General features: G+C 42.8%; 1 protein-coding gene across 1 annotated transcript in view; it reads right to left on the bottom strand.

Moving 5' to 3' along the window:
• Positions 1–24,526, bottom strand: part of MTSS1 (MTSS I-BAR domain containing 1) — a 216,269-nt gene that overhangs the window by 142,855 nt on the left and 48,888 nt on the right. Inside the window, exon 3 of the mRNA XM_075588465.1 lies at positions 18,067–18,140. Coding sequence (XP_075444580.1) covers positions 18,067–18,140 — 74 coding nt within the window. The remainder of the gene's footprint in view (positions 1–18,066; positions 18,141–24,526) is intronic.

The following is a 24,526-nucleotide window of genomic DNA, read 5'->3' as shown; positions in this document are numbered from 1 at the left end:
CTAAAAAGCAGCCTTCATAATGGATATGCTGGAACTGGAAAAGTCACTGAGTGTAGGAGGCCGCTAATTGATATACAGTTTGAAGGTATTTGGGGCCCACTCTGGTGGTCCAGGGACCATATTGTACTCAAACAACTGTGCTGTTAAAATTGTACTTTGATATTTAATATATCACAGATTCTTAATTGATGAGAAGCTAGCAACATCAATCTAGGCCTATACTGTATAATACTCATTAAATAGTTTAGTTTAAATGTTTTTATTAAACAGGTCCACATGTTACAAAACAATCATAGCACAGCTCAAGCTGCGTAACTGTGCAATGCCCTTACAAATACAGGAATAAAACAAAAATCCAACACGTCATAATGTAGAAAGCGCGTGTTTATATACTGTACAGACATGTACGTCAAGCTTCAGCTCACGAAAACAGTGGTTAGCCTTCTATACACGATGGAGGTTACAAGGCGGTGACACGGTTAAGGTTCAGTTACAGTAGTCGCTGTAAACGGGTGGAAGAAAAACAAACTGCTTGACAAAAAAAGGTCATTCAATAGTTGCCATAGTGTTTTTCCAAACAGGGGCTAGAGGTTTTGGAGCTCCGGGCTGCTTGAGAAAAGCAGCATGGAAGGAGAGCGTCCTGCAGAGCAGAAACTGGTTACCTTTCAAGACATTACGCTCAAGTGGTAATAGCTCAGACCTACTTGATAATGCAATGACAAACAAAACATTGCGTACATGCCTTGCCTTTGTCAAACGCTCGGTAGAGGTGATGAGTGGGGGGAGCGGCAGAGCGCAAAAAACGAGGGAGAAAAATATAATTTCAGAATAGCATTTAACTGTGACAAAACATGGAGTAAAAAATAATAATACACTCTGTTAACCTCTTATTGTATGGGTTCCAGTCCACGCTTTGGCTGGCACCCGCCCTTACCTGGCTGCTGTGGACATTTTGATCACTGGCAGCCTGCTCTATTGGCTGCACCTGTTCCAGGGCTTAAATAGCAGTCAGTGACTTCCAGCCCCTGCCCGAGTATTGTATATGTTTCCCTGTGCTCCTGGCCACCTTGGGTTCTAGTAGCTGGGCCTTCCTTGTTCGTGAGCCTTCCCTGTTCCTGTTGCCGTGCCTTCCTTGTTCGAGAGCCATCCATGTGGCTTCCCTGTTCCAGACGCTAGCCTGTTCATTTGAATCCCTGTTGCTGCCCCTAGGCCCGTGACCTCTACCTCGCTGCCTGCCACCTGCCCTGACCCTTTGCACCACTGCCGCCAGCCCTGACCTCCTGCCTGCTTACAGACTATGGATACTCTAACAGGACTCTGTCCCTGGGCTCATTTGCATCCCTACCTCAGCCCTGCGGGTCCGCTTCCTGATCGGAGACGAGCACCGTCACACTTATATACCGGATTACAAAGGGATCCCTAGTCATCAGATCACAGTCAAATGTAGTTCTTTTAGTCGATAAACCAGATTTCCTATTTCTGTGGTTATAGGAATTAGGGGTAATCGTCAAGGTTGGGATCCAAAGCAGGGTAAACAATAACCGCCTATTCAACATGGAACATCCCGCATCAACCCTAAATAACCCGCTGCAGAATGAATCCCTGCTGCCCCAGTGTACACATTAAACGCATCAATGATGGAAAATGCATTTCATTGCCTCAATGCCGAGTGGAAAGTGTACCAGACAGACATGGCTGGCTCTCATTTTCAGAGCCACTATTCCAGCAGTAAATTCAGAAGTTAAAAACTATTCAACCGAAAATGAGGACGACTCCAGATGTAAACAATCAAAAATAGATAAACGAGCAGACCCAGAGTTTAGATTAAATATGGAAACATTTTCCCAGCTACAGAAAAAATATTTAATAAAATTTCATTTAGATACAGTAGATGTCCATCTGGTATACAGGGACAAACATTGCTAATATTAATAGAAGCAACCGTTACAAGTTAATTAGATTGAAAATGTGGGGCTAAATTTACTTTTCGGAGTGCTGGAGACGGAGTGAATCAAGTTTGTCCACAAATGAAGGTAACGGTTTGTGAAAGCTAGGCCGGGTAAGTTTGCAGTGGATGATCTCAGGCGGGAAATGCTGTGTACTGCGCAGAATGTGAAAGATGTGCAAGTACAGTAACCTGGCAAGTATGTTCAAGTAGAACATGATGGCCAAGTTAAAAATGAAGTGCAGGGCGCTATAATAACATAGCAGGCATGGTGGGAATGCCAACATACTCTAGGTTACTATGTGTGCATTGAACCTCTTCGATTAGACAAATGTAATGGAATTCTACTGAAGTTAGGGGGGGGGGGGGAGAGGGGAAATGTGCATTGGCTTCTGCCTCTGAAAGGCTTCTGGGCCTCTCTGGGAAGTGGAGGGTTTGCCAATCACTTTAAGGCTTAAAATATATTCGAGGTCAACCCAAAGATGCACTAGCAACACTGAATGAAAGGTTCAAATGGCTGTTCTGCGGTCATCTTTCGCACAATGACAAGACAAATGAGGAACTTTCCACGAGAAAGGAATCTGTATGCTGTGCTCGACATCTATACAATGCTTGTGCAATGTGTGTGCAAGTGCTGCTCGGCAAACGGGACTTCTTTGCTACTGCCCATCATCACACATGTAGAAAGGGATTCAGAAATAATGTATTTTTTTTTCTTTTTTTTTTAATATACTGTTTAAATACACTGTTTAAAAAAAAAAAAAAAGTGTGTATAAACAAAAAAACCACATATAGGCAGCATGAGAGAGCGGTTTAGCAAATTTTGTTTATCATTTCCCTACATGCTAATAATGTCCCAGGCAGTGCAAACTTTGACATTCTAAGGCCCTAAACTATGTCACGTTTAAGAGGCCCCAAAAATTAGAAATAGATTGTTCTGACTGAAGGGGCCATTGAAAATATAAACACGAACACTGAAGTGAATGAAAGCCTTATACAATGCTATGTTACATACAAAGGTGACGGTGGAAAGCTAAAATGAGCAGCGTTTGCACATCACATTCATTTTAATATTTGATTTTGAGAGCAAAGACATTGATATCTTCAAAATGATTAGCTAGGAAGTTTGTCACTTTCGATGCCCACGAGGGATCATATTTGAACAACAATGTCCATATTTATAAAGAATCTTCTTTCCCAGATCTTTATTTATCATCCGATTTTAAAACTTGAAATGCATCAATTTTCTTCTGTTTTTGAGGCCCCTCATTGCGCTTAGTTAGCTTATGTGCAAATCCAGCACTGGGCCCTGGGTTTCCTCTGATCCATATCAAAATAATTGTAATTTGTTGGCTCTATCTTGTCTCCCTCACTTCTTCTGGGAAGCTGCTCCATGTATACACCACTTTCTACACATTTATGCTGAGATTTCACAACTTTAAAAAAGTGGCCAAAACTAATTAAAATGTAAATAACAGTATTTGTTTATGGATTAAAACCGGTTCATACAAAATCTAAGTAGTGTGTAAGTATTGGCAAAGGGAGAGCTGGTTAAACATCTGGAGTTGGGTTGTGTTTTGTTGGGGGTATGTGGGGGAGGGGGGGGGGTTCAAGTGATTCTTATGAATTCTATCCCAAGAACAAACACACGTTTTCCATATTTGGCAGCAAAACAAAGCACGTGTCCAATTTGATATTTAATTATAAGAATATCCGTCGCCTTTATGTTTCACGAAGAGCATAGACCCATCAAAGTTGTGGCAAAGAGGACAACATTTTACAGAATCATTTGGGTTTCAATCGGAAATTAGCTTCCAGAAGAAGCAAAAAAAAAAGGTAAAGTTGACCACATTTTGGCTGAAGGTTTATTTAGGCCAGGGACATTAGAGCCCCACCACTGGGCTAGTGTCTCACCTTACCTAACCCTAGCATCACTTACCAGAGGGAAAAGAAAGGAGAGAAATCATGGGCCGATGTCCTGCGGTCACTCTGGAGTCATCACCATGTTTCTGCAGCATTGAATTTTGAGAGGCGTCTTTCCAAAGCCTGGCAGTGATTGGCAAGACAGCCCAGGGAAATCACGCCTTAAAATGTATTGATGCACCTTGTTACCCTCTGGACCCATCTCTAACCCCATGTGACCACCTAATAATTAAGCAATTCCCTATAACAACGTTCGGTGCTCTTATGCAATAAATACACTTTAGAAAAAAAAAACCTCCACTAAATAGACTGGTATGGAATATTTATTTATGATTTCTTGGATAAAAAGGTCACCTAGTCAATCTAATATTTTTTGGACAATTAAAGAGTTAATGTAAAAATACTGCTGGCCATTGCAACAGGATGTGTTTGGCGACAGATACCTTCAGCACTTGGCTCAACATTGGGTGTTTATTATAGAGAAGGGAAGTGTTCATCAACAGCCACAAAATGCATATATCAGTATTTCCCTCAGAACAGCAAGCATTTCAACCCGAGCATATTCCCCAATGCCTCCTCTATGTCCTGATCACTCTTTGCCCATAAAGGTCTGAGAAGCAGTGAATCAAAAGGTAAACTGACCTGACTCATCCAGTTTCATTTTCATGCAACATAAAACCTCCGTATTAATGTTTCAGGTTTACTCCATTTGTAATGCGATGAGCACAACAGAAACATTTGAAGAGCCGGTCTAGTCTTCTAGTAGAGTGACAGCTTCAGATGCTCATTGACCGATTGCTCTCTGCACTAAACTGAAATTGTTGTAGGGAAAAAAAAAAAAAATCACATGCCCTGTGGTTATTTGAAAAGCTTTTGCACTTTGGAGCCCTAAAAACAGGTTAGGAATTTCATATTGTACGCATATAAAAAGCAAATATAGCAATACTCCAGCTTAAAGCTTTTATTCTCAGGATCTCCGACCAGGGAATGATTTCAGAATCAGAACCAGGGCGCCTCCCCAGCTGACCCATGCCATTGCCGAAAAGCCGGGGACCCCAGGTTTACCTTTTAACTTGCTGGTTTGTCCATTCCCTTTCAGGAAATCAAAATGGCTGCTGGGTCAGCCTCACTCCTGACAGGGGGGAATGAAATCACAGTTTGGCATTGGACTACACAGGCAGCCATATTGATTTATTTCCCACTGTATTGGTACATTAAAACCGTACATTTCTCGAGAACCAGGTGGATTCTGGGTGCTGAGAATAGTGAGGATCAGCTCTGGAGGTCCCACACTTCCGATTAAAATAAATAAGCTGCAGGCATTGCTACTTAAAGTAAAATGAGAGCTAAAGTACATACTGTACAGTATAAAGAGAAATGTCCGTTCATCTCATGGGCTGCACAAACTTGAGCCAAATTCTAGGAGATATCGATCAGGCTACTGATCAAACTAAAAAGGTTGGAACCAAATTGAACACCTTTACGTTGCGTTTGTATTACTGTACTTTGCTAATTTCAGCAAAGCATTACAAGGATACACATGGAAATAAAGGTGGTCATATGTACGATGTGATCCTCTAAATTCAAAGCATATGGATACTAATCGGATATCTGAATGGACTTATGTTCTGTATTAATGCAAAATAAAGGTTTTAGGCAGTGACCCAAGCCAATGACAAGGCCCCTATTTAATATGTAAAGCCATCTTCTTGTGCATTCATTCCAATGGAGTAAACATCTTCCTTGACAAGTAGAAGACCGCTTCACAGCATACTGAATAGGCAATCAAGTATTTACGGGCTGACTATGCATGTAGCATACAAATACTGTACACATGCAACACGTTGCCAAGGGTGAATGCCGCTTTCAGCTGTAAAAATAGAGCACAGTTATCCCTCACTACAATACAGCAGCTGTGGTCTCCACATCAGTGAAAGCGAGAGACAAATCTTTCTATGCAACATCCATCACAAACATTCGTCCAGGGCGGGTTCAGAGCGGCGGTTTTGTGCATTTAGCACACATGCAAAACAAACTGCAGACGTGACAAGTTACATCCCAAGAACTCAGTGAGTATAGGTAAACAGCAAAATCCTATTGAACCGGTATCCAAGGGCACTGGCAAGCACCCACAAAAGCCCCCATCTAAATACAGTATATTTCCTTGGTGCTGAAAATCAGACACTGGAATTATCTTTTTCTGTATTTCCTGGATATTTTCTAGGGCTAGAAATATTTGTTTCTGGAATAAATATACTTCTTCCTTTTATATAGCAGGACAAAATTGAAAAAGGCATCTCTGTATACCAATTCCTGGTAATACACACAATAAATACAGTATGATGCACAGTGCAATTTCTAGTATTGGGGGAATGGCTTGAAAAGCATCTGATGTAAAATGTACATATTCTGAATTCTCGACCTGTGTTGTAAGTTTCGGGACATCCTTGGATGAATAAAAGAAAAAACAACCACTTAGGGGGTAAAACCTGAAGAGTAGCTGAGCTACTATGTGTGCTGTTGCAGTAATTGCAATACTAAAAACTCTTAATTGCTTTATTTGAGAAGGAGCGGCTCAGTGAGTAAAGACACTGACTGGCTCCTTGTGACCTTGGGCAAGTCACTTTATCTCCCTGTGCCTCAGGCACCAAAAACATAGATTGTAAGCTCCACGGGGCAGGGACCTGTGCCGACAAAATGTCTCTGTAAAGCGCTGCGTACAACTAGCAGCGCTATACAAGAACATGCTATTATTTATTTGCCATTTGTTACTTTGTGTTCGTGTCCCAAGATCGGCTGGCGGAGTGGATTGGAGGCTTGCCGTTGAACTTGCTACAAAGCTCTGTGGCAATTTTCCTTATGACCTTTGACAATCTACCCTGTGCATCAGGCACTAATCTTCGATGGTCAGATTATGGCGTTAAGAACTCTGCCTGCACACTGCTGTGCCACCCAATGTCCATGTATGCCAGGTACCTTGTTAGTACAACCCAACAGGAATTAGTGAAAAGCCATTATTATTATTTTTACCTCCAAATGAAAAAGCCAAGTGATCAGACTAACAGTATGGGATATTGATTAAAAGAGCTGCAAGTTGTCAATGTTAGATCCATTGTTGGATGGATCTTAAAGGCATGCAGAAACACCGCCATGTAGATAGAAGAATTGCAGCAGAACACACGGAGTTGCTTCAGATAATGGAACAGTGTAAACCTCCCCCCCAAATTTTTTTTTTTAAAATGACATTGCATGCAATAAGAAAATGGTGCTCGTTACCATTTGTTTCAATAGGGCTGCGTCAAATATCGGACCATTGCGTTGATGCAACGAGTCGCATTAACGGGAGCAAGAACATCTGCTACATCTGTACATCTCCCCCCTACCTCAAAACACCCCATATCAGGAAGCCTCGGGTCAGAACAGGATGACATGACGGTAACATTGAACATAGGGAGAAACTGCAAACATGTAACCTCTGATATTTTAATGGACAGAAAACGTAGCTATGTTGACCGTAATCTTTTTCTGCTGTGTACAATTATCCCAAGCCTATTTCTACTACTCCACAGACCCTGCAAACCGGGGCGGTTTCAGATGAAGAAGCACGTCTGGAAACTTTGGTCTAATGGGGAGATAAAAAGCGGTAAACAAAAACCTACAAAATAACACCCGCCCCCTATTTTTACATAGATCCATTGTAAGGTCTCAGGTGAGGGCAGATACGTTGACAATAGTTTAACAAACTTACAAAAAAAGAAATAATGTTTTTAAATGTCACTGACTCCGGACAAGGACCAGTTCTGCTATTTAACATAAAATTGTATAACTGTATTCAGCCGGAAACTGACGTGTGACTAACCTGGAGGCCGACAATCCAGTTTCTTTTACAGACCAGACAAGATACAAAAACACCTGTTTGCTGACAAAAGCCCCGTAGGTTTCTCAATGATGGTAAGAAATCCTCAGAGGATCTAATAATAATAATAATAATAATAATAATTTGTTCTTATTTTGTTCTTAGTTTTACACAGCGCTTTATAGAGATATATTGCAGATAGTCCCTGCCCCGTAGAGCTTACAATCTATGTTTTTGGTGCCTAGCACAGGGAGATAAATTGACTTGCCCAAGGCCACAAGGAGCCGACAGCGGAATTGAACCAGGTTCAAACTCAGTCCTAGTCAGTGTCTTTCCTCACTGAGCTGCTCCTTCTCCCAATTGGGATTACCCCAGTGGTTCCCAAACTTTTTCGGTTCAAGGCTCCCCAAGGCAATCAGGATTTTTCCGCGGCGCCCAAAGTAAAAACAAAGGTGTATATACATACCTAACAGTTGCAGTGCGCAGTTGGTGTCTCTCCCAGGCACACACACTCACTCTGACAGACAGACACACACTCTCACTCTCTCACACACACACTCTCACACACACACTCTCTGACAGACAGACACACACTCTCTCAGATACACTCTCTCAGGGAGGGGGGGAGGGGAGGAAAGGCAGGAGATCCGTGCAGGCAGCCACACACACACACACACACACACACGAGAGCAGAGGCAGCGACGACGGATGTGAGTGACTGGGGGAGGAGGGGAGGAAAGGCAGGAGATCCGTGCAGGCAGCTCCCTGCACAGTCACTGGACAGACAAATGTACAACTTCCCCCCCTACCTTCTCCTATCACAAGGGGCAGAAGGGGACGGGACACCGCACAGCCACCAGCAGACAGAGGAGCCAGGAGCGGGAAGGCAGACACACACACTCACTATGTGCTCTGCACAAAGCAGAAGCCCCGCCCCCGGCTTCCTCTGACCTGCAGCCAATCCCCTGCGGCCGGGCCGGCATTAAGGAGGGATGGTGGGGAGGGATAATCGTGGGATGGTGGGGAGGATAATCGCGGCGCCCCTCTAGGCAAGCCACGGCGCACCAGGACGCCACGGCCCACAGATTGGGAACCACTGGATTACCCAATTCTTTTAACATTAAAACACGGTTGAGGGAATCAGGCAAAATGGAACCAGTCCAACGGGGCAAGTTGTTGCAGAGAATGAGATATACTGTACGCAGGGTTCTGATGCTCCTCCGTTATTTGTACTCAGAAATTCCGCAGAGAAGTTATTCCACTATCACAGCGAAGAGTGGAAAAAGATGACAGGATGCAAATGAAAGAGCTATTTTAAGGTAATCCTCATTAACTGTACACAAATGAGGGAGTCGTCACCGCAGCAAGTACGCAAATGAAGATGAATCAGTGCATTCGACAAACTACCTGGCAAAGCGAGTGTGTGTAACTAGTTTTGCATGTGTGTATACCAGGGGTAGCAAACTCCAGTCCTCAAGAGCTACCCAACAGCTCAGGTTTGACTGAACCACCTGTGCTGAAGCAGGGATATCCTTGAAACTTGACCTGTTGGTAGCTCTTGAGGACTGGAGTTGGCCACTCTGGTACAGAGCAGCAGTGCTGATGCAATGCGTTGGTCGTGTGCCTGGGCACAAGCAGCAGGGAGCACAGAACAAACTCACGAGTCGAGGTATTTTAAACCTCTAGATAAACAAAGCTCTTAATAAAAAAAAAAAAAAAAAAATGATTCTAACTAAACAAATATCGCATAAAATACAAATTATTCACCATGTTCAGGGATTAGATGAACACCTTGTCATAAATAAACACTGTTACAGGATCATTTCCTTAAAAACAAACAAAAAAGGATACATTTTTTGAATATATTAAAAAGAAATAAAAGATAATGGTATGTACAGTAGGTGCTGCTGGTAACTCATGTACAGGCCACGACGTTACAGCACGCTACTTGACAGTACCTTTAAACCGCCACAGTGCCCGACCAGAAGGGTTTGCTAGCGGAATGGCCTTCGGAAGGTATCTCTGGAGCTGAAATGGACGCGCCTCAGCTCCGGTGACCCCCTGCTTCCCACCTAGGACAAATAAATTAACCCTGGGCGGAAAACGCACCTTTAAAAGTCTACAGTATTCAATAAAGCGCAATGGCCATTACAAAACCGAGCACAGGCATGCAAGTGATTATTAGTGGCAGCCTGTGCTTGGGAATAGCGGTCACATTTTAGTAAATGACAGCTCTTCGGACTGGAATATTGTGATTAAGGCTTAAATCTGAAAAGTTATAAGGAAAGAAGAGAAGCCTGTGGAAAAGAAAAAGAAATAAGGTTGAGGGTGACCGGGTGCTTTGGTTTTGTTGAGATGTCCACAATGTGATACTGGTCTTTAAAACTGTGAGATCACTTATAAAATCAGCATCTCTATTAACCAGGGCACATTGCAGTTACAACTAAAGGAAGCACTCACCCAAGTTACAGCTCCATTTTTAATGTTTGTATTGCAATTGAAAGTCTACTAGAGGAGGAGTGCTCAACTCCAGTCCAACATGTCAGGTTTTGAGGATATCCCAGTATAAGCATGTGACTCAATCAGTGACTGTTTTCGACTGAGCCACCTGTGCTGAAGCAGGGATATCCTAAAAACCTGACCTGTTGGTGGGGGATTGAGGACTGGACCCCTGTACTAGACATATCACGGAATATACCAACACAAGATGTGATCCAAGGCCCTGCTGGTCGATGAGAAAGAAAAGCAAGATCACAGAAGCTGCTATGTAACCAGAGGTAGATGGATGTCCAACAGGTCTTATTGTGGGCATTAGTCAAAAATGTCAAAGAGACACACAAAGCTTAAATGGACGGGTTCCTCAATGAGGAGACCTCCCCGTCTGCTGGAACAAACAAGCCAAACAAAAATCGCTGTGCTGGTAGCAGCTCAAGTCCAGAAAGGCAACTGCTTGCTTGGCAGCTATTGCATGTGACCAAGTGCTTCCATAACCTGTCCCCATCAGAAAGTAGGACTTCATATGTAACATTATACCAGTCACGGAAGTGTTAAGGAAAGGACTGCAAAGAGCTACCATACATTAAAACATTTTGCATTTGCAAATAATTGGGTTTGCAATGTCAACAAGATGCCACATAAAAAAATAAAACATAAAAAAATCGGTATCCTACAGGTAGGTGCTGTAACTGTGGGATTATGAGCCATATATGGCCCACGGTGGGAATAAACTTCAAGCCACTTTAAACAGCCTTTTTATGACTGGGCCCTGGAGGTAACGTTCAGCTTAATACCACTTTGTAAAGATTGCTACACCAAGTATAACATTAGTAAGTGAATGCACACGAAGAGGAGACTTGGGAGGTTTTTTTTTTTTTTGCTGGCTCATTAAAATGATCTTTCAAGCGATGGTTTTTCAGGTCCAATATTACTACTGGGAACACACACTAAAAAGGGATTAGCACTCGTAAAATACTAACTCATTCTATCCCAAAAGGTGTACTGTATCTAATTTATTAAATAATCTAAGCACTTCCTTGCTTAACGGACATGGGGGATTTTTTTTTAATGATCCGATCTGATCAGTAGGTGGTTGAAATGGCAGAACCATCCCCCGGTCACGTAGACGTGTTTATGACGACATGAGTGGTTTATTGTATTTCTCAATCCCTGGAAGGTGCACTATCTTTCTCTGCAAAATGACCTCTTCCTACCCATCCCCATTGCACGCAGCATAGCTCCATAAAAAACATCAATTCTGTCATAAAGCCTTCATTTCATGGAGGGTGCAAAGCTCATCCCCCTACAGCCTAGCAGCAGTTTCCATAGAGTGGGGATCCATCCACGTTGCCATGGTAATTACTTTATCCATCACACTGGAAGAACCTTCTGCGAGAAGCATCAAAGCAGCACTAATTTTGGTCTGACATGAATTCCGAAATAAGCTTTAGAGCCGACCTTCATAGCTTAAAAAAAAAAATCAGGGCATGCATACCCAGCTAAAATACATCTGATGGCTTTTATAGGTCCATGAAATCAAATTAGCAGCCTAAAATAGGACACGATAATTATAATCATTTACAAGGGCACACAAAACCTAAATTCAATATACAGTAGGCATACTAATTGGTCCAACACTAGGTGCAGACACCAAATTGAGACAGGGGCCCATTATTATTGTACTAACCACATGACAGTAGAATACACACATTTTAATCAGATAAGCAATTGTGTATTTCGGTTGCAAAGTTTATATTTTAAGCCCCTAAACACTAGACATGTTATGGCGTAGCCTGTCCAGTGTGCAGATACGAGATAGATATATACTTGGTCCAAAACGTATCCCATTTTTAGCTTTTCTGCTTTGGATGGAATAAATGTATAACTTTTTATTGAATAACGAGTGTGTACTGTGCACCTCCCTGAATCTGTATATCACTCTGGGCTGAAAGGTAATACTGGCGTCTCAAAAAGCCAAGTAACGGCATTATTTCTGTACCCCCATTTTGTGGTGTGCTAAAGACCAGTGTGTGAATACACACACACACGTCAATTAGTACAATACTTTGGCCAAAATATTTTACGCCTACAACCACGTCACGATAAACCCATTCATTAGGTCCTACACTCCCAATATTATACTGTCGTATGTATTTGTTCCACTGCATAGAGAGACAAAAGAAAGCAAAAAATGCAGCAGCCAACAGCGTGGGGCGGGTGACACACGTAGGTCATCAATATGTTGAAGACCAACTCACCTAGTTTACCTATATAGGGAGGGGCCTCCCAAACTCACACCGGAAGATCTACCTAATATTTATACACCGGATTCTAATTATCCCCTTTAATTTACGGAAAACAACTGGGGTTTCACATGCCCAGACTCTTAAATTACTCATTGTTTTCTAATTCATAGAGTACATCATTTTGTTTCAAAAGACAACGAATTGGTTATTTAAGAAATGCCCTATTGGATATTTAAGAAATGATTGGTTTTGATACAAGAAGTTCATCATGGAAAAACCATGAAATTTCCGTAATTATCATTGGGGGGGGGGGTGTGTGTGTGTGTGTGTGTGTGTGTGTGTGTGTGTGTGTGTGTGTGTGTGTGTGTGTGTGTGTGTGTGTGTGTGTGTGTGTGTGTGTGTGTGTGTGTGTGTGTGTGTGTGTGTGTGTGTGTGTGTGTGTGTGTGTGTGTGTGTGTGTGTGTGTGTGTGTGTGTGTGTGTGTCAGATAGACTGGTAATGGCAGTCACATAAGTGAAAATTCTCACTATAATTAGGGCACTTCTGGTTTTTAACCAGTTTTAACTGTACTGTAGCTCAAACATGGCACATATAGTGCTTCTTAAATGTAACCCATTAGGCACTGCATACATGTCACACACCCCATGCTGTTGGCTGCAGTTGTTGTTTCCTCGTCTCTATGCAGTGGAAGACGTATATAAGACAGTAGAATATTGGGAGTGTAGGACCCACTGAATGGGTCACTGTGACGTGGTTGTAGGCTTAAAATATTTTGGCCAAAGTATTGAGCTAAATGACTCATATTTACGAAGAAAGAATATAGATCAATATATTAAATAATTTGTTATATTTGATGTAGCATTGGGGCCATTTTGTCTCGAGAGACAGACAGGCAGGATAGATAGGATAGAAACACGCACACAGTTTTGAAAAAGGTGCAAATTGATTCAAGTGCATCAACATTTCAGTCCTCTAAGAACCAAAACATTGATGCACTTGATTTAATCAATTTGCTCCTTTTTCAAACCCTATACGATACCAGTGTCTATATATGTATCTATAGATTTTATTTTTATTGAAGCAAAATAAATATGTACTAAATACAGGCATACCCCGCTTTAAGTACACTCACTTTAAGTACACTCGCGAGTAAGTACATATCGCCCAATAGGCAAACGGCAGCTCACGCATGCGTCTGTCAGCACGTCCTGAACAGCAATACCGGCTCCCTACCTGTACCGAAGCTGTGCGCAAGCAGGGACACTATAGAGGCTGTTACACATGTATTATTTACATCAGTTATGCACGTATATATGACGATTGCAGTACAGTACATGCATCGATAAAGTGAAGCACTACCTTTTCCCACTTAAGTACATTTTCGCTTTACATACATGCTCCGGTCCCATTGCGTACATTAATGCGGGGTATGCCTGTATCTGTACTAAACTATTTTATCAACATTGCTGTTAAGTGCTACAATTTTCTTATCTTATAAAATTGAGAGAATCTAGGATTGGTATTCATAATTACTGTCCACAAGGGTTAAAACTAGATAGTTGAAAACATTAAAGAAATATAATAATTGACAAAGCAAATCTTCAATAAGCATCGTCACTAAAGGCTTAATCTACTGCCACTTATGAATTCACTGGTTTGAAAAATATTGCCGCAGGCCGTCGATTCAGTTTTTAGATGAAAAATGGGAAGATTAAATAGGAGTCAGATGAAAGAGCTTTCCCAGGCACAATTTTGTTAATAACAGTATGTTCCTGTGCAAAGGGAGTAAGGAACAAACTACGGTAAAGGGGCCGTATAAAATACTATCTGCATGTCAGAGGAGGTTCATATTCAGTAGGTCAGTCTTGGGTGAGGGATCTGTAGATTTAAAGCCCAGGAGAATTTATGAAATAGAAGATGACGGTGAAAAAAACCGGAGCACAAACAAAGCAGATATCACAAGGTGGCCCCGTAACAAATATATATTGAAGTCTCATGGACAAACAAATGCACCTTTATTGAATTTAGGAAATAAAGCTGGGACAAAAATCCGTGCCAACGGATTGCACCAGCTTTCTGAAAAGAATCTCTACTTCCCCAATGAGATTGCATTTCTTTGATCCATGTGTTGGCGGTTTTGCCCAAGTTCTGCAGCTTTAATATCCTGTTCTGGTTAACTGAAATTAAGGTTCGTGCTGTGAGAGCAAGTGTGGCAATTCCAGGACACAATGAGGAAAAAATTAAAAAAATAAAACCACAACGGGACAAGACTCAAATCACAAAACTTATACTTATCTGTGTTCTGTGAGAAATAAATCCAATATTATGGTCACCTGGTCCTATGCAGACACAGAACTCACATGCAGGGCTTCCGGGACGTGCTTGGAAAAGCACAGGGCCCGGTGCAATGAGTGTGGGGTATCTTACGCTCCCCAGGGTCTCACCTGTGCGGCTGCTGTAACATATATGCAATATATAATGTAATGGAGGGATCCACCCGGGGGTCCTGACTTGGAAATTGGGCCCGGCTTCCATGATCGACACCTAGGTGGGCTCCCTCCACTATCACTCCCTGGGTTGGGTCCCAGGGGAGAGTGCGAGGTCCGGTGCAGTCGCACCGATATTAAGCCTGAATGGACTTCCCCATGTCCCAAAAACCTGCCTCATGTATCCAATTGTCACATGCCAAACAGGGACGCTTCCAACAAGCTGACAAATCGAGCATGGTACCATGTTGGCCTGTACACTATACAACAAAAAAGGTAGAAGATACATTTGCCTGAAGGGATCTTTGTGGACCTGAAAGCTTCCACTCTTTTCAGCCACAGGTTAGCAAACAAAAGGCATCACTTCTACCTTACGTTTGTTGGTAAGTGACATGCGAATGAGCACAGTAGGCAGGTCACTGATGGCTTGCGGCAGTGGGGTAACCAGCAGATTTGGGGGCTTGTAGACAACATATTTATTGGTTCTTTGTCTTTAGTGTACCTTTCACAGTAACAGTTTCTGTCCCTTTTAACCAACTAACATCACTACACATGGACCTGTGAGATTCTAAAATACACATGTTTATCATGAAAATAATTACAAAAAAAAATCATTTTGGTAACAATTAAAAATACCTTAAATTTGCCAAAAGTAGTAAAAAAAAAAAATTAAAAGCTGCTCTGCAGGTGGTAAAGTACCCGATAACCTTTTGTGAAATAAAAAAAAACACTTCTGGAAGTTCATGAGCATTCCTGCATCTCTCTGTACATGCCCACACCAACACTTTCCCCCCAACACCCCCCATTCCTGCCCATTGCTGAGATAAGCACATTAAAAACGGTGGAACTGCTGCCGACTGCAGTTCTGCGTTTTCATTAACTGGATTGCTGGGTATTAAGGACAGCGTGTAACCTCTATGAGTGCCAAAAACATAAAACAGCGCAGAACACCCTGCTATTAAGCTGAAAGTGCTGCAAGCTCTTTGGAAGCAAGAGATTCGTTTGGTGGATACGGATTCAGCCACTAAAGTGGGAAATCAAAAACACAAGTAGCTGCACCATTAATACTGGTTGATTTAGTGCTAGTCACCATGTCCCTGTACGTCTGCGCAGCAGCAGAGGGACTTGGGCCCATATCTACAGATGCATGCTATTCTAGAAGGCAGAATCTAGCGACAGAACACCCCTTATGGACCACTCACTAAAATGGCTATAAGGGGTGTTCCGGTGCGGGAAAGTTCCTTAATGGTGGAGCAGGCTTAGTACATTTTGGCCTTGCAGTGCTTGTAATGGTATATACAGCGTAGCGCAGGCAATACAAACCAAAATCCCATTATTATGCAGTGCAATTGAACCAGTATTAGGCTAGGTCCCCAGTGGCTGCTGCGGTGCGCGCTAGAGCGTGCGCGGCACACAGAAAGCACAGCCCCCAGTCGGCGTGTGCGCGTGATGCTCGACCGCCTTGGCCAAAAGACAAGATTTTTTTGTCCTTTGACGCAGCGGCCAAGCATTGGCCACGTCACGGCGGCGGTTCAGCCAATGAGGGCGAACGTGCCGCGTGTCATCATGGCCGCGTCCCCCAGTCACAAGTGATCTGAAGTCCATCAGATCGCTTGGCTGGAAGAGGAGAGCGCCGGGAGGCGCGCCATCATGCGCATTGGGGCCGTAGCCCAACAGTTAAAAACAAAAAACAGGACATCTCATTCAATTATTAATTCCTTTACTAACAGAGGGATGGTGAGGTTTTGCTATACATTCCAGTCCCTGTGGCATGAAAACCATTGCAACAGTGGGACCCCACTGAATGTGCATGTATGAGGCCTGCAAAGAGTTTCAATTGTCTGTTTATTTCATCTGTAAAGTTGTTTTACCTCCCTGCTGTCTTTACTTCGAGTTGTTATCTTGCCGATGGCCCCAAGGGGCATTTACTGTGACCTATCCACTGCCCGAATCAAATGAGGTCAGGACATGTGAGGGTGATGTATATAGGGGACAGGAGGGGAGTATGTGTTGCCTCAGAGAACCAATGTTGTAGCTCATGTACAAGGTGTACCTTTGAAGAATACCATTGCTGGAGGAATTTGGTGCTTTGTTAGCTTATTTACAAAATGGTTGTTCTTATGGCTGGCTACATCGTTTACAATCCAATTGGCTAACCATGCCCAAAGCAAAGCATTGCACGGCTTAGCAGACTCTGAATGAAGGCAAGTTTATCAGTCAAGCGTTTTCTTTCCCTTTAGCCCACCCTGCCCTGAACAGGGAGCCAATAAAGAGAGGAGGAAGAGAGGGGAACTCAGGCTGTGCACACGGTTGTTGAACACATCAGTCAAAAGGGAGCAGCCAGAGGAAATCGATCCCCTCCCAAGTCTCAGCTCACCATGGTTAAGTGTCAGATTGTGTTTTAAAAAAAAAAAAAAGCCATCAATTACCCTGATGTAACCCCTTCAATAGGTCAGCGACTCGGACACTTTGGTCCTATGAGGGATTGCCCCTATAAAATAGGACACACTTGCAGTAAAACTGAACACCAGGCAGGATCATGCAACAGCTAAAGAGTGAATAGAATTACAGACTATGTCAAAGACAAAATGTTACGACCTAGAACAGTGTGTGTGAGATAGATATAGATGTCTGCTGGCCATATATGAAAACATTTGTATTTTTTTATTTTGAAGTCAAACATCATGGACTACTGCCTAAAACAAGACACAAAAAGATGCACATTTAGGTCACATTTTAAAAAAAAAATATATAATAATAATAATAGTGGTACCATCTCACAACATCACACTTTGACCACTGCTCATTATAATCGTCTACAAGAGACTGCAAGCAATAAAACATGTTCTCTGCCTAGGAGGCCCCTCCCCAGGTGTTCATTATTCCTTATGCCCACATTTCTCATTGCACATCGGAGTAAGAGCTTCGCCCCTTGGCGGACTCACGAAATGGTTTGACGACGGACGCAAGGAACAGCGCCTTCACATTTAAAGCCTTATAGAATATTTCACCCAGTTGCTGCCGGGGTGGTCCTTGGATGCATGACTGCAGGCCCCTCTTGCAGTAAAAGGGTTAATACAAGGAGACCAGTGCAATGAGGACACCTCTGCTTACCGCGTGTGTTCGTCGCCATGTCAGCCACCTTCTGAAAGGCATCCAAGAAAGCAGCAGCTGCCACTACAGTGGTCCTGAAACAGAAGCAAGACAAGCCAGTATTAAACGCACTGTGAAGTTGCTGCCATTTACACCAACTACTACTAGTGTTGCCGGGTGTCCACTATTGAACCGGACTGTCCTGTATTTGGCCACTGTTCAGTAAACAAAAATTAGAGGTAATACTGGCCGTGTATGTGTCCAGTATTACCTCTCTGGACATAGTGACCTGACTGGCTTGGGGGGCGGGGACACGGGATTTCCCCAAGCAGCGAGAGAGCAGGGCTGTTTCTAGGGGGGCTGGGCAGCTTCCTCCATCCTGATTGACTGGCTGCATTACCCAGCAGTAATCAGGAGGAGGTGTCAGGAGCCCTGGGGGTGGGACCAAGGAGGAGGAGGAAACAGCATGGAGTGGAGGGGTGTGTGTGTGTGTCTTGAGCGGTTCACACCTGTCACCATGGAGTCCAGTATACTGGAGAAGCCACCTGGCAACCCGAACTACTACCCTGATCCTATACTGCAAAGTCACGCAGCATTGACCTTTTATGTTGAATGAATATGAATGATTTGAGGGGCAACACTGGGAATTTCCCAAATACACGGCTGTATAACTCCGCCCAGATACAAGAAAGTTTGGAGTAGCTGCAGTAACCGTCACTAAATATAGGTAAGTGGTAAGGTAAGTGGAATGTTTATGTTGTGGTTGTGATTCTCACTAGAAAAGCTATTAAAAGAACCCCTGCATGGACAGTGGTGCACAAGTCGGGTGCCTTTACGATATTGTAACACTGGAAGTGTCTAATACACGGGATTAAAAAAGGTCTTGCAATATTTATACAGTTTAATGGAAATAAAACAAAATTGGGTTTACATTTTTTTTTTTAGAATAAACTTAAAAATAAATTCCTATGTCTATATCTACAGACCTAATAACTGACCGCCATCTCCCCACCCTCCCCAAAAACATTTTTAAAACTATTATATTTTAAATGACGTGTAACAGACTGTGCTGCCCGGCTTTCCGGCACAGTAGGACTACTCACAATCCCTTTTAATTTCCCAATGGGCTGCGTGTTTGTACAGGTACTAAATAAATCACTCAGGACTCTGGATTCATTCCACTGAAATAAAACGTGGAGGCGTCCTCACGTTCCAAATCCAAAATTACTGGGATGTCTTTAGCAACTAAAGTCCAAATGAACCCCTTTGTTGATGGAAAGGACTACAATGCATTGCAAAGCAATGTCACGTTACAACCAAAAATATGTGTGTGAGAGAGAGAGTGAGAGAGAGAGAGTGAGAGAGAGAGTGAGAGAGAGTGAGAGAGAGTGAGAGAGAGTGAGAGTGAGAGAGAGGGTGAGAGAGGGTGAGAGAGTGAGTGAGAGTGAGTGAGAGAGTGAGAGAGGGTGAGAGAGTGAGAGAGTGAGAGAGAGTGAGAGAGAGAGAGAGAGGGTGAGAGAGGGTGAGAGAGGGTGAGAGAGGGTGAGAGAGGGTGAGAGAGTGAGAGAGATGTAAAATAAATAATTTAAAAAAAAAAAGCATCATGTATTACGGTCTAAAACAAAACCCCAAAAGATGTACATTTAGGTGCAAAGCAATGCGTTGCAGGCCCCTCCATCAGCAAAGGGGTTAATTGGGACTTTAGGGGCCAAGAACATCCCAGTAGCCCAGGTGCTGAAAAGAGACAGTTCAAGAGCTCATTCACAATAACTCCACAGGTTTAAACTATTCATATTATATTCAAACAGCTGCAGGACGAGTGGAGGAAATTGGCAGCCAATGTCTAGGTTGTTCTTTCTTATCCTAAATCAGTCTGTTACACAGTACTTCTGTTCCTATGGCAACAGATTTCCCCATCTTTTGTGACAAGGCTTTGCTTCGCGCACACACGATGGCCGTGGAATTGCTGTATAAAAGGAATGAGCATGCAAAATGTCAGCCGCCTCCTCCTCCCTCCCTCTGCCCCAGTTTCAGAAAAGGGACTCTACATAGTCAGTGGCAAAATAGCAACGTTGCCCCAGAACAGGGGTTCCCAAACCTTTTTACAGTGTGCACCCCTTGCTATTAAAGATTTGTTCAGCAAACTCCTAATTAATAACGCTTATTGCCTACTCTGACTATTGCCAACGGAACGGTTTGAAGCTCCTGCTGTCATGGACGGCTCTACCACCCACACCAATGTGCAGTTTGAGGTGTCTCCAAGGGGTTCACACTAGGTCAGCCCTCATACTCCTGTTGGGAATCACAGGCCTAGACTCTACTCTTTCCTAGATCTGTCTCAGCATCTCCCCTCATGAAATCCCTCTCCTGGCTTCTGATCAAATCCCGCATCTCACACTCCATTCTTCTCCTCACTTTTAAAGATTTACACTCTTCTGCCCCTCCTTACATCTCAGCCCTAATTTCTCGTTATGCACCATCCAGACTCTTGCGTTCTTCTCAAGGATGTCTTCTTTCTACCCCCTTCGTATCTAAAGCCCTCTCCCGCCTTAAACCTTTCTCACCGACTGCCCCACACCTCTGGAATGCCCTTCCCCTCAGTACCCGACTAGCACCCTCTCTATCCACCTTTAAGACCCACCTTAAGACCCACTTGCTTAAAGAAGCATACGAATAGCACTGTGGCTATTCTGAACACATGACACAAAGCTTGGCCCCCTGCAGACGCACTTACCAGAACTCCCTCCTACTGTCTCTGTACGTTCTCCCTACCTACCAATTAGACTGTAAGCTCCTCGGAGCAGGTACTCCTCTTCCTTAATGTTACTTTTATGTCTAAAGCACTTATTGCCATGACCTGTTATTTATATTATCTGTTATTTATATGATTACCACGTGTATTACTACTGTGAAGCGCTATGTACATTAATGGCGCTATATAAATAAAGACATACAATACAATTTAGCATCAGCACAGCGCGATTCCATATCTGCAGACTAACTCCATCAACAGATAATGATCCTGCCCTAGATGTGTAGCTCCCATTTGGTGGGCCACCACATAATAAAGCTGCGGTCATTGTGCGAGAGGGGAATACTTTCAGTGGCTTTTTGTAGGCTGACTTGTTAAAGTGAATACTGCGATTCTGGATTTTTACATTTTTTAGGTGTAGAGATGGAATAAAAGTGTTTTTTTTTTTAATGAAAGTATAATAATAATAATAATAATTAATAATAAGAGAATAAACATCACCTCAGTTATTCATGCTTAGAGCCCCATATAAATATATCTTACAGTAGCCACGTTTCAGACATATCCACTATTTGAATTCTTTGTATAACAAGCAATATTACATCCAAGAAAACATATCAGGGGGAAAATAATGGGCATATTTGAAATAGGTCAAGTGTAATATTCTGTTTTGTGCCACCATTGACACTATACTGTAGATTTGCTTCTCTTCAGCCGATTTTCTCAGTACAACAGATATTTATAATACTATTTCAGGAACTTTCTATTCATTTACAATACATTTCCTGTTCTGTTTTATATTTCCCTTTCATGCAAGGCGTGTTACCCAACCTGAATATTAAAACATGTGGGCTATTGTAGGTAGTTCTGTGCCTTGTAAGGTAGGAAGTGTTCGTGCTCCAATACTATTTATTTTAACCCCTTTGGCACCAGAGAGGCTAGCAATGCATTGCAGAGCAATCTGCATTTACATTTAAATATGTTCAAAAGGAAATTTCATTTGTGTAAAGATGATAACCAGTGGATACAGGGAAGACTCACTTAACATGAGTTAACATAACAAAGAATCTCTGAGCGCAACACCAGAGCTCCCCCCCCCCCCCAAAAAAGGCGTTTCCCTAAGAGGCTCCCCAGTATGCCTTCACTGACCCTGTCCACCAAGCCAGTGTGGAAGGGGTTAACAGCATGAGGATAAGAGCCACTTCAGACCCCCTGGAGTCCATCACCCCACCCCCCCCCCCCTTGCATGTCTGATTGAGGTACTGTACTATTGACATGAAAAAAAGAAACAGCATTTCCACAAATAATCTCTGGGACATAACACCTGAGACACCACAAAGGCATCAGCCGAAGGGCAGCCAAAGGGTGTCGATATCTGCTGCTATTTGGTAAATGTTACAGCTGCTCTTCTAACACATTGAAGGTCTATCCTACCTCTAACACAATTTTAGTCCCCTCTGTAAATGTTACTTATCCAATATTCATATCTCAGACTGTCCATGAAATATCTGTAAACTGAATGTATATGACTTCTGTTCATTTAATGCAACTATTTATTATAACTCTGACTTTTCTTGTCTGTCTTGTGTAACAAAAATAACTAAGTAATTGCAGTTATTCTCAAACTGACTGTGAAGTATTGCGATGTCCCCGTTAGTGGAAGCCTGTATTTAATTGAAAAAATAAATAAATATGTTATATATTCAGGCAGTTCTTAAAAGCGGCTTTTTTTTCCTTTAGCCATGAAAATGTCGAGAGAGATTGATAAAAGTGATGGGTAAGGACACACCCGAAGATGGGTTGTCTGTGTGTGTTTCAATGTAGAAGAGTTTTAGGATAAAGACCCTGCAACAGAGATCTGAAGTCAGAATTCAGAGGAGTTGTCTGAGGTCAACAACATACATGAATTCTCATCTTCCATGCTCCAATTACCTATTTGGAAAAGATTAGATACGTGTTATGTGGCAACGTATAGGAATCTTGCTTTAACCTTTGTATTTTAAGAAGCGGTCTGCATTAATTATATGTTCTTATCATCGTAAACAGGGACCAAGGACCCTGGTGATTAGAATTTCCTTGGTGTCGACAGTGAGTTAAAGATATATATAAGATATATGTTGTGATGGATTGAAGGGAAATATTACGCATTTGAGGAGAGATAAATGTGTCAGCTAGGTAGCCGTGTGCATCAACAATGGATGGAAGGGAACATAATTATGCCCCTTTATAAAGCATTGGTAAGACCACACCTTCAATATGGTGTAAAATTGTGGGCACCAATCCTAAAAAAAGACATTATGGAACTAGAAAGTACAGAGAATAGCCATCAAAGTAATAAAGGGGGATGGACAATTTGGCTTATCAGGAGAGGCTAGCTAAATTAGATTTATTTACATTAGAAAAGAGGCATCCAAGAGGGGATATGATAACTATATACAAATATATTCGGGGACAATACAAGGAGCTTTCAAATGAACTATTCATCACAAGGGCAGTACAAAGGACTCGGGGGCATTCCTTAAGGTTGGAGGAAAGGAAATTTCACCAGCAACAAAAGGAAAGGGTTCTTTACAGTAAGGGCAGTTAAAATGTGGAATTCATTACCCATGGAGACTGTGATGGCAGATACAATAGATTTGTTAAAAAAAAAAAAAGGTTAGACATCTTTTTAGAAAAGAAAGCTATACAGGTATAACCCATCTATCCCCACCCAATCGCAGATCGGGCCCCCTAAGGTGTTCTGGGGTCTGGCTATATGTCTCTGTGTGGTGCATACCTGCTGGCAATAGGAGGGCCCGAGTCTCCCGCGAATGACATGGGGACAACAGAAACAGGTGTGAATGCCTTCGTTCTCGTTCAATGGTGCAGCGCCTCCATCTGTAGTAAGCCCCAGGAATGCGGGGTGGAATCCCTACCACAGAAATCCTCCTCCCAGGGATGAGAGATTCCAGTCTCACACAAGGTTCTCTTTAAAGCAGCAGTCTCTTTATTCTCTTTGGGCAGCAGCAGCAGCAGCCGACAGGTACAGTTGATGCACAGTCCACTAACTGTTCTCCCTTGTGATGGTCCCTGCCGCCACTCTGGACCAAAGGGCACCCAGAGTGGGGCTAGCTCTTCCCTCACCCCCTAAGCAGGGTGAGAGGTATTTGGTCCACCTCACTATATCCTATCAGCTCTACTCATGAGCTGCTCACTCCTCTCCTTCCCAACACTAACACTATCTCCACTCTGACACACTACTGTGTGTGCTCTCACACTACTCACACTAAATAGGAAGTGCACTGCTCTTTATGATCTCAGCAGGCACCGCCCCTGTGTCTCTTGATTGGACACAGGGTCAGGTGACCTACCTCCACCATTCAGGGCAAGTGGGGGAAGTGCTTGAAGTGGGGGAAACCCATGATAACTCCTGGCAACCTGCCCTCATCAGGGATTATACCAGGAGGACAGAACTATAGCCCCATTTCTTACCAGGGCTACACAGGGATATACCAAATAAATATACATGGGAAGGATATTGATCAAGGGAGTAATCTGATTGCCAACTCTTGGAATCAGGAAGGAATTTATTTTCCCCTTATGAGATATCATTGGATGTCACTGTTTGTTTGTTGTTGTTTGCCTTCAACTGGATCAATAAGTAAGTATAGATATAGGATAAAGTAACTGTCGTCTAAATTTAGCATAGGTTGAACTTGATGGGCGCATGTCTTTTTTCAACCTCATCTA

This window comes from Ascaphus truei, chromosome 2 (genome assembly GCF_040206685.1).
Source record: "Ascaphus truei isolate aAscTru1 chromosome 2, aAscTru1.hap1, whole genome shotgun sequence".
NCBI classification, from domain to species: Eukaryota; Metazoa; Chordata; class Amphibia; order Anura; family Ascaphidae; genus Ascaphus; species Ascaphus truei.
This window is presented reverse-complemented; position numbering and strand designations above follow the sequence as displayed.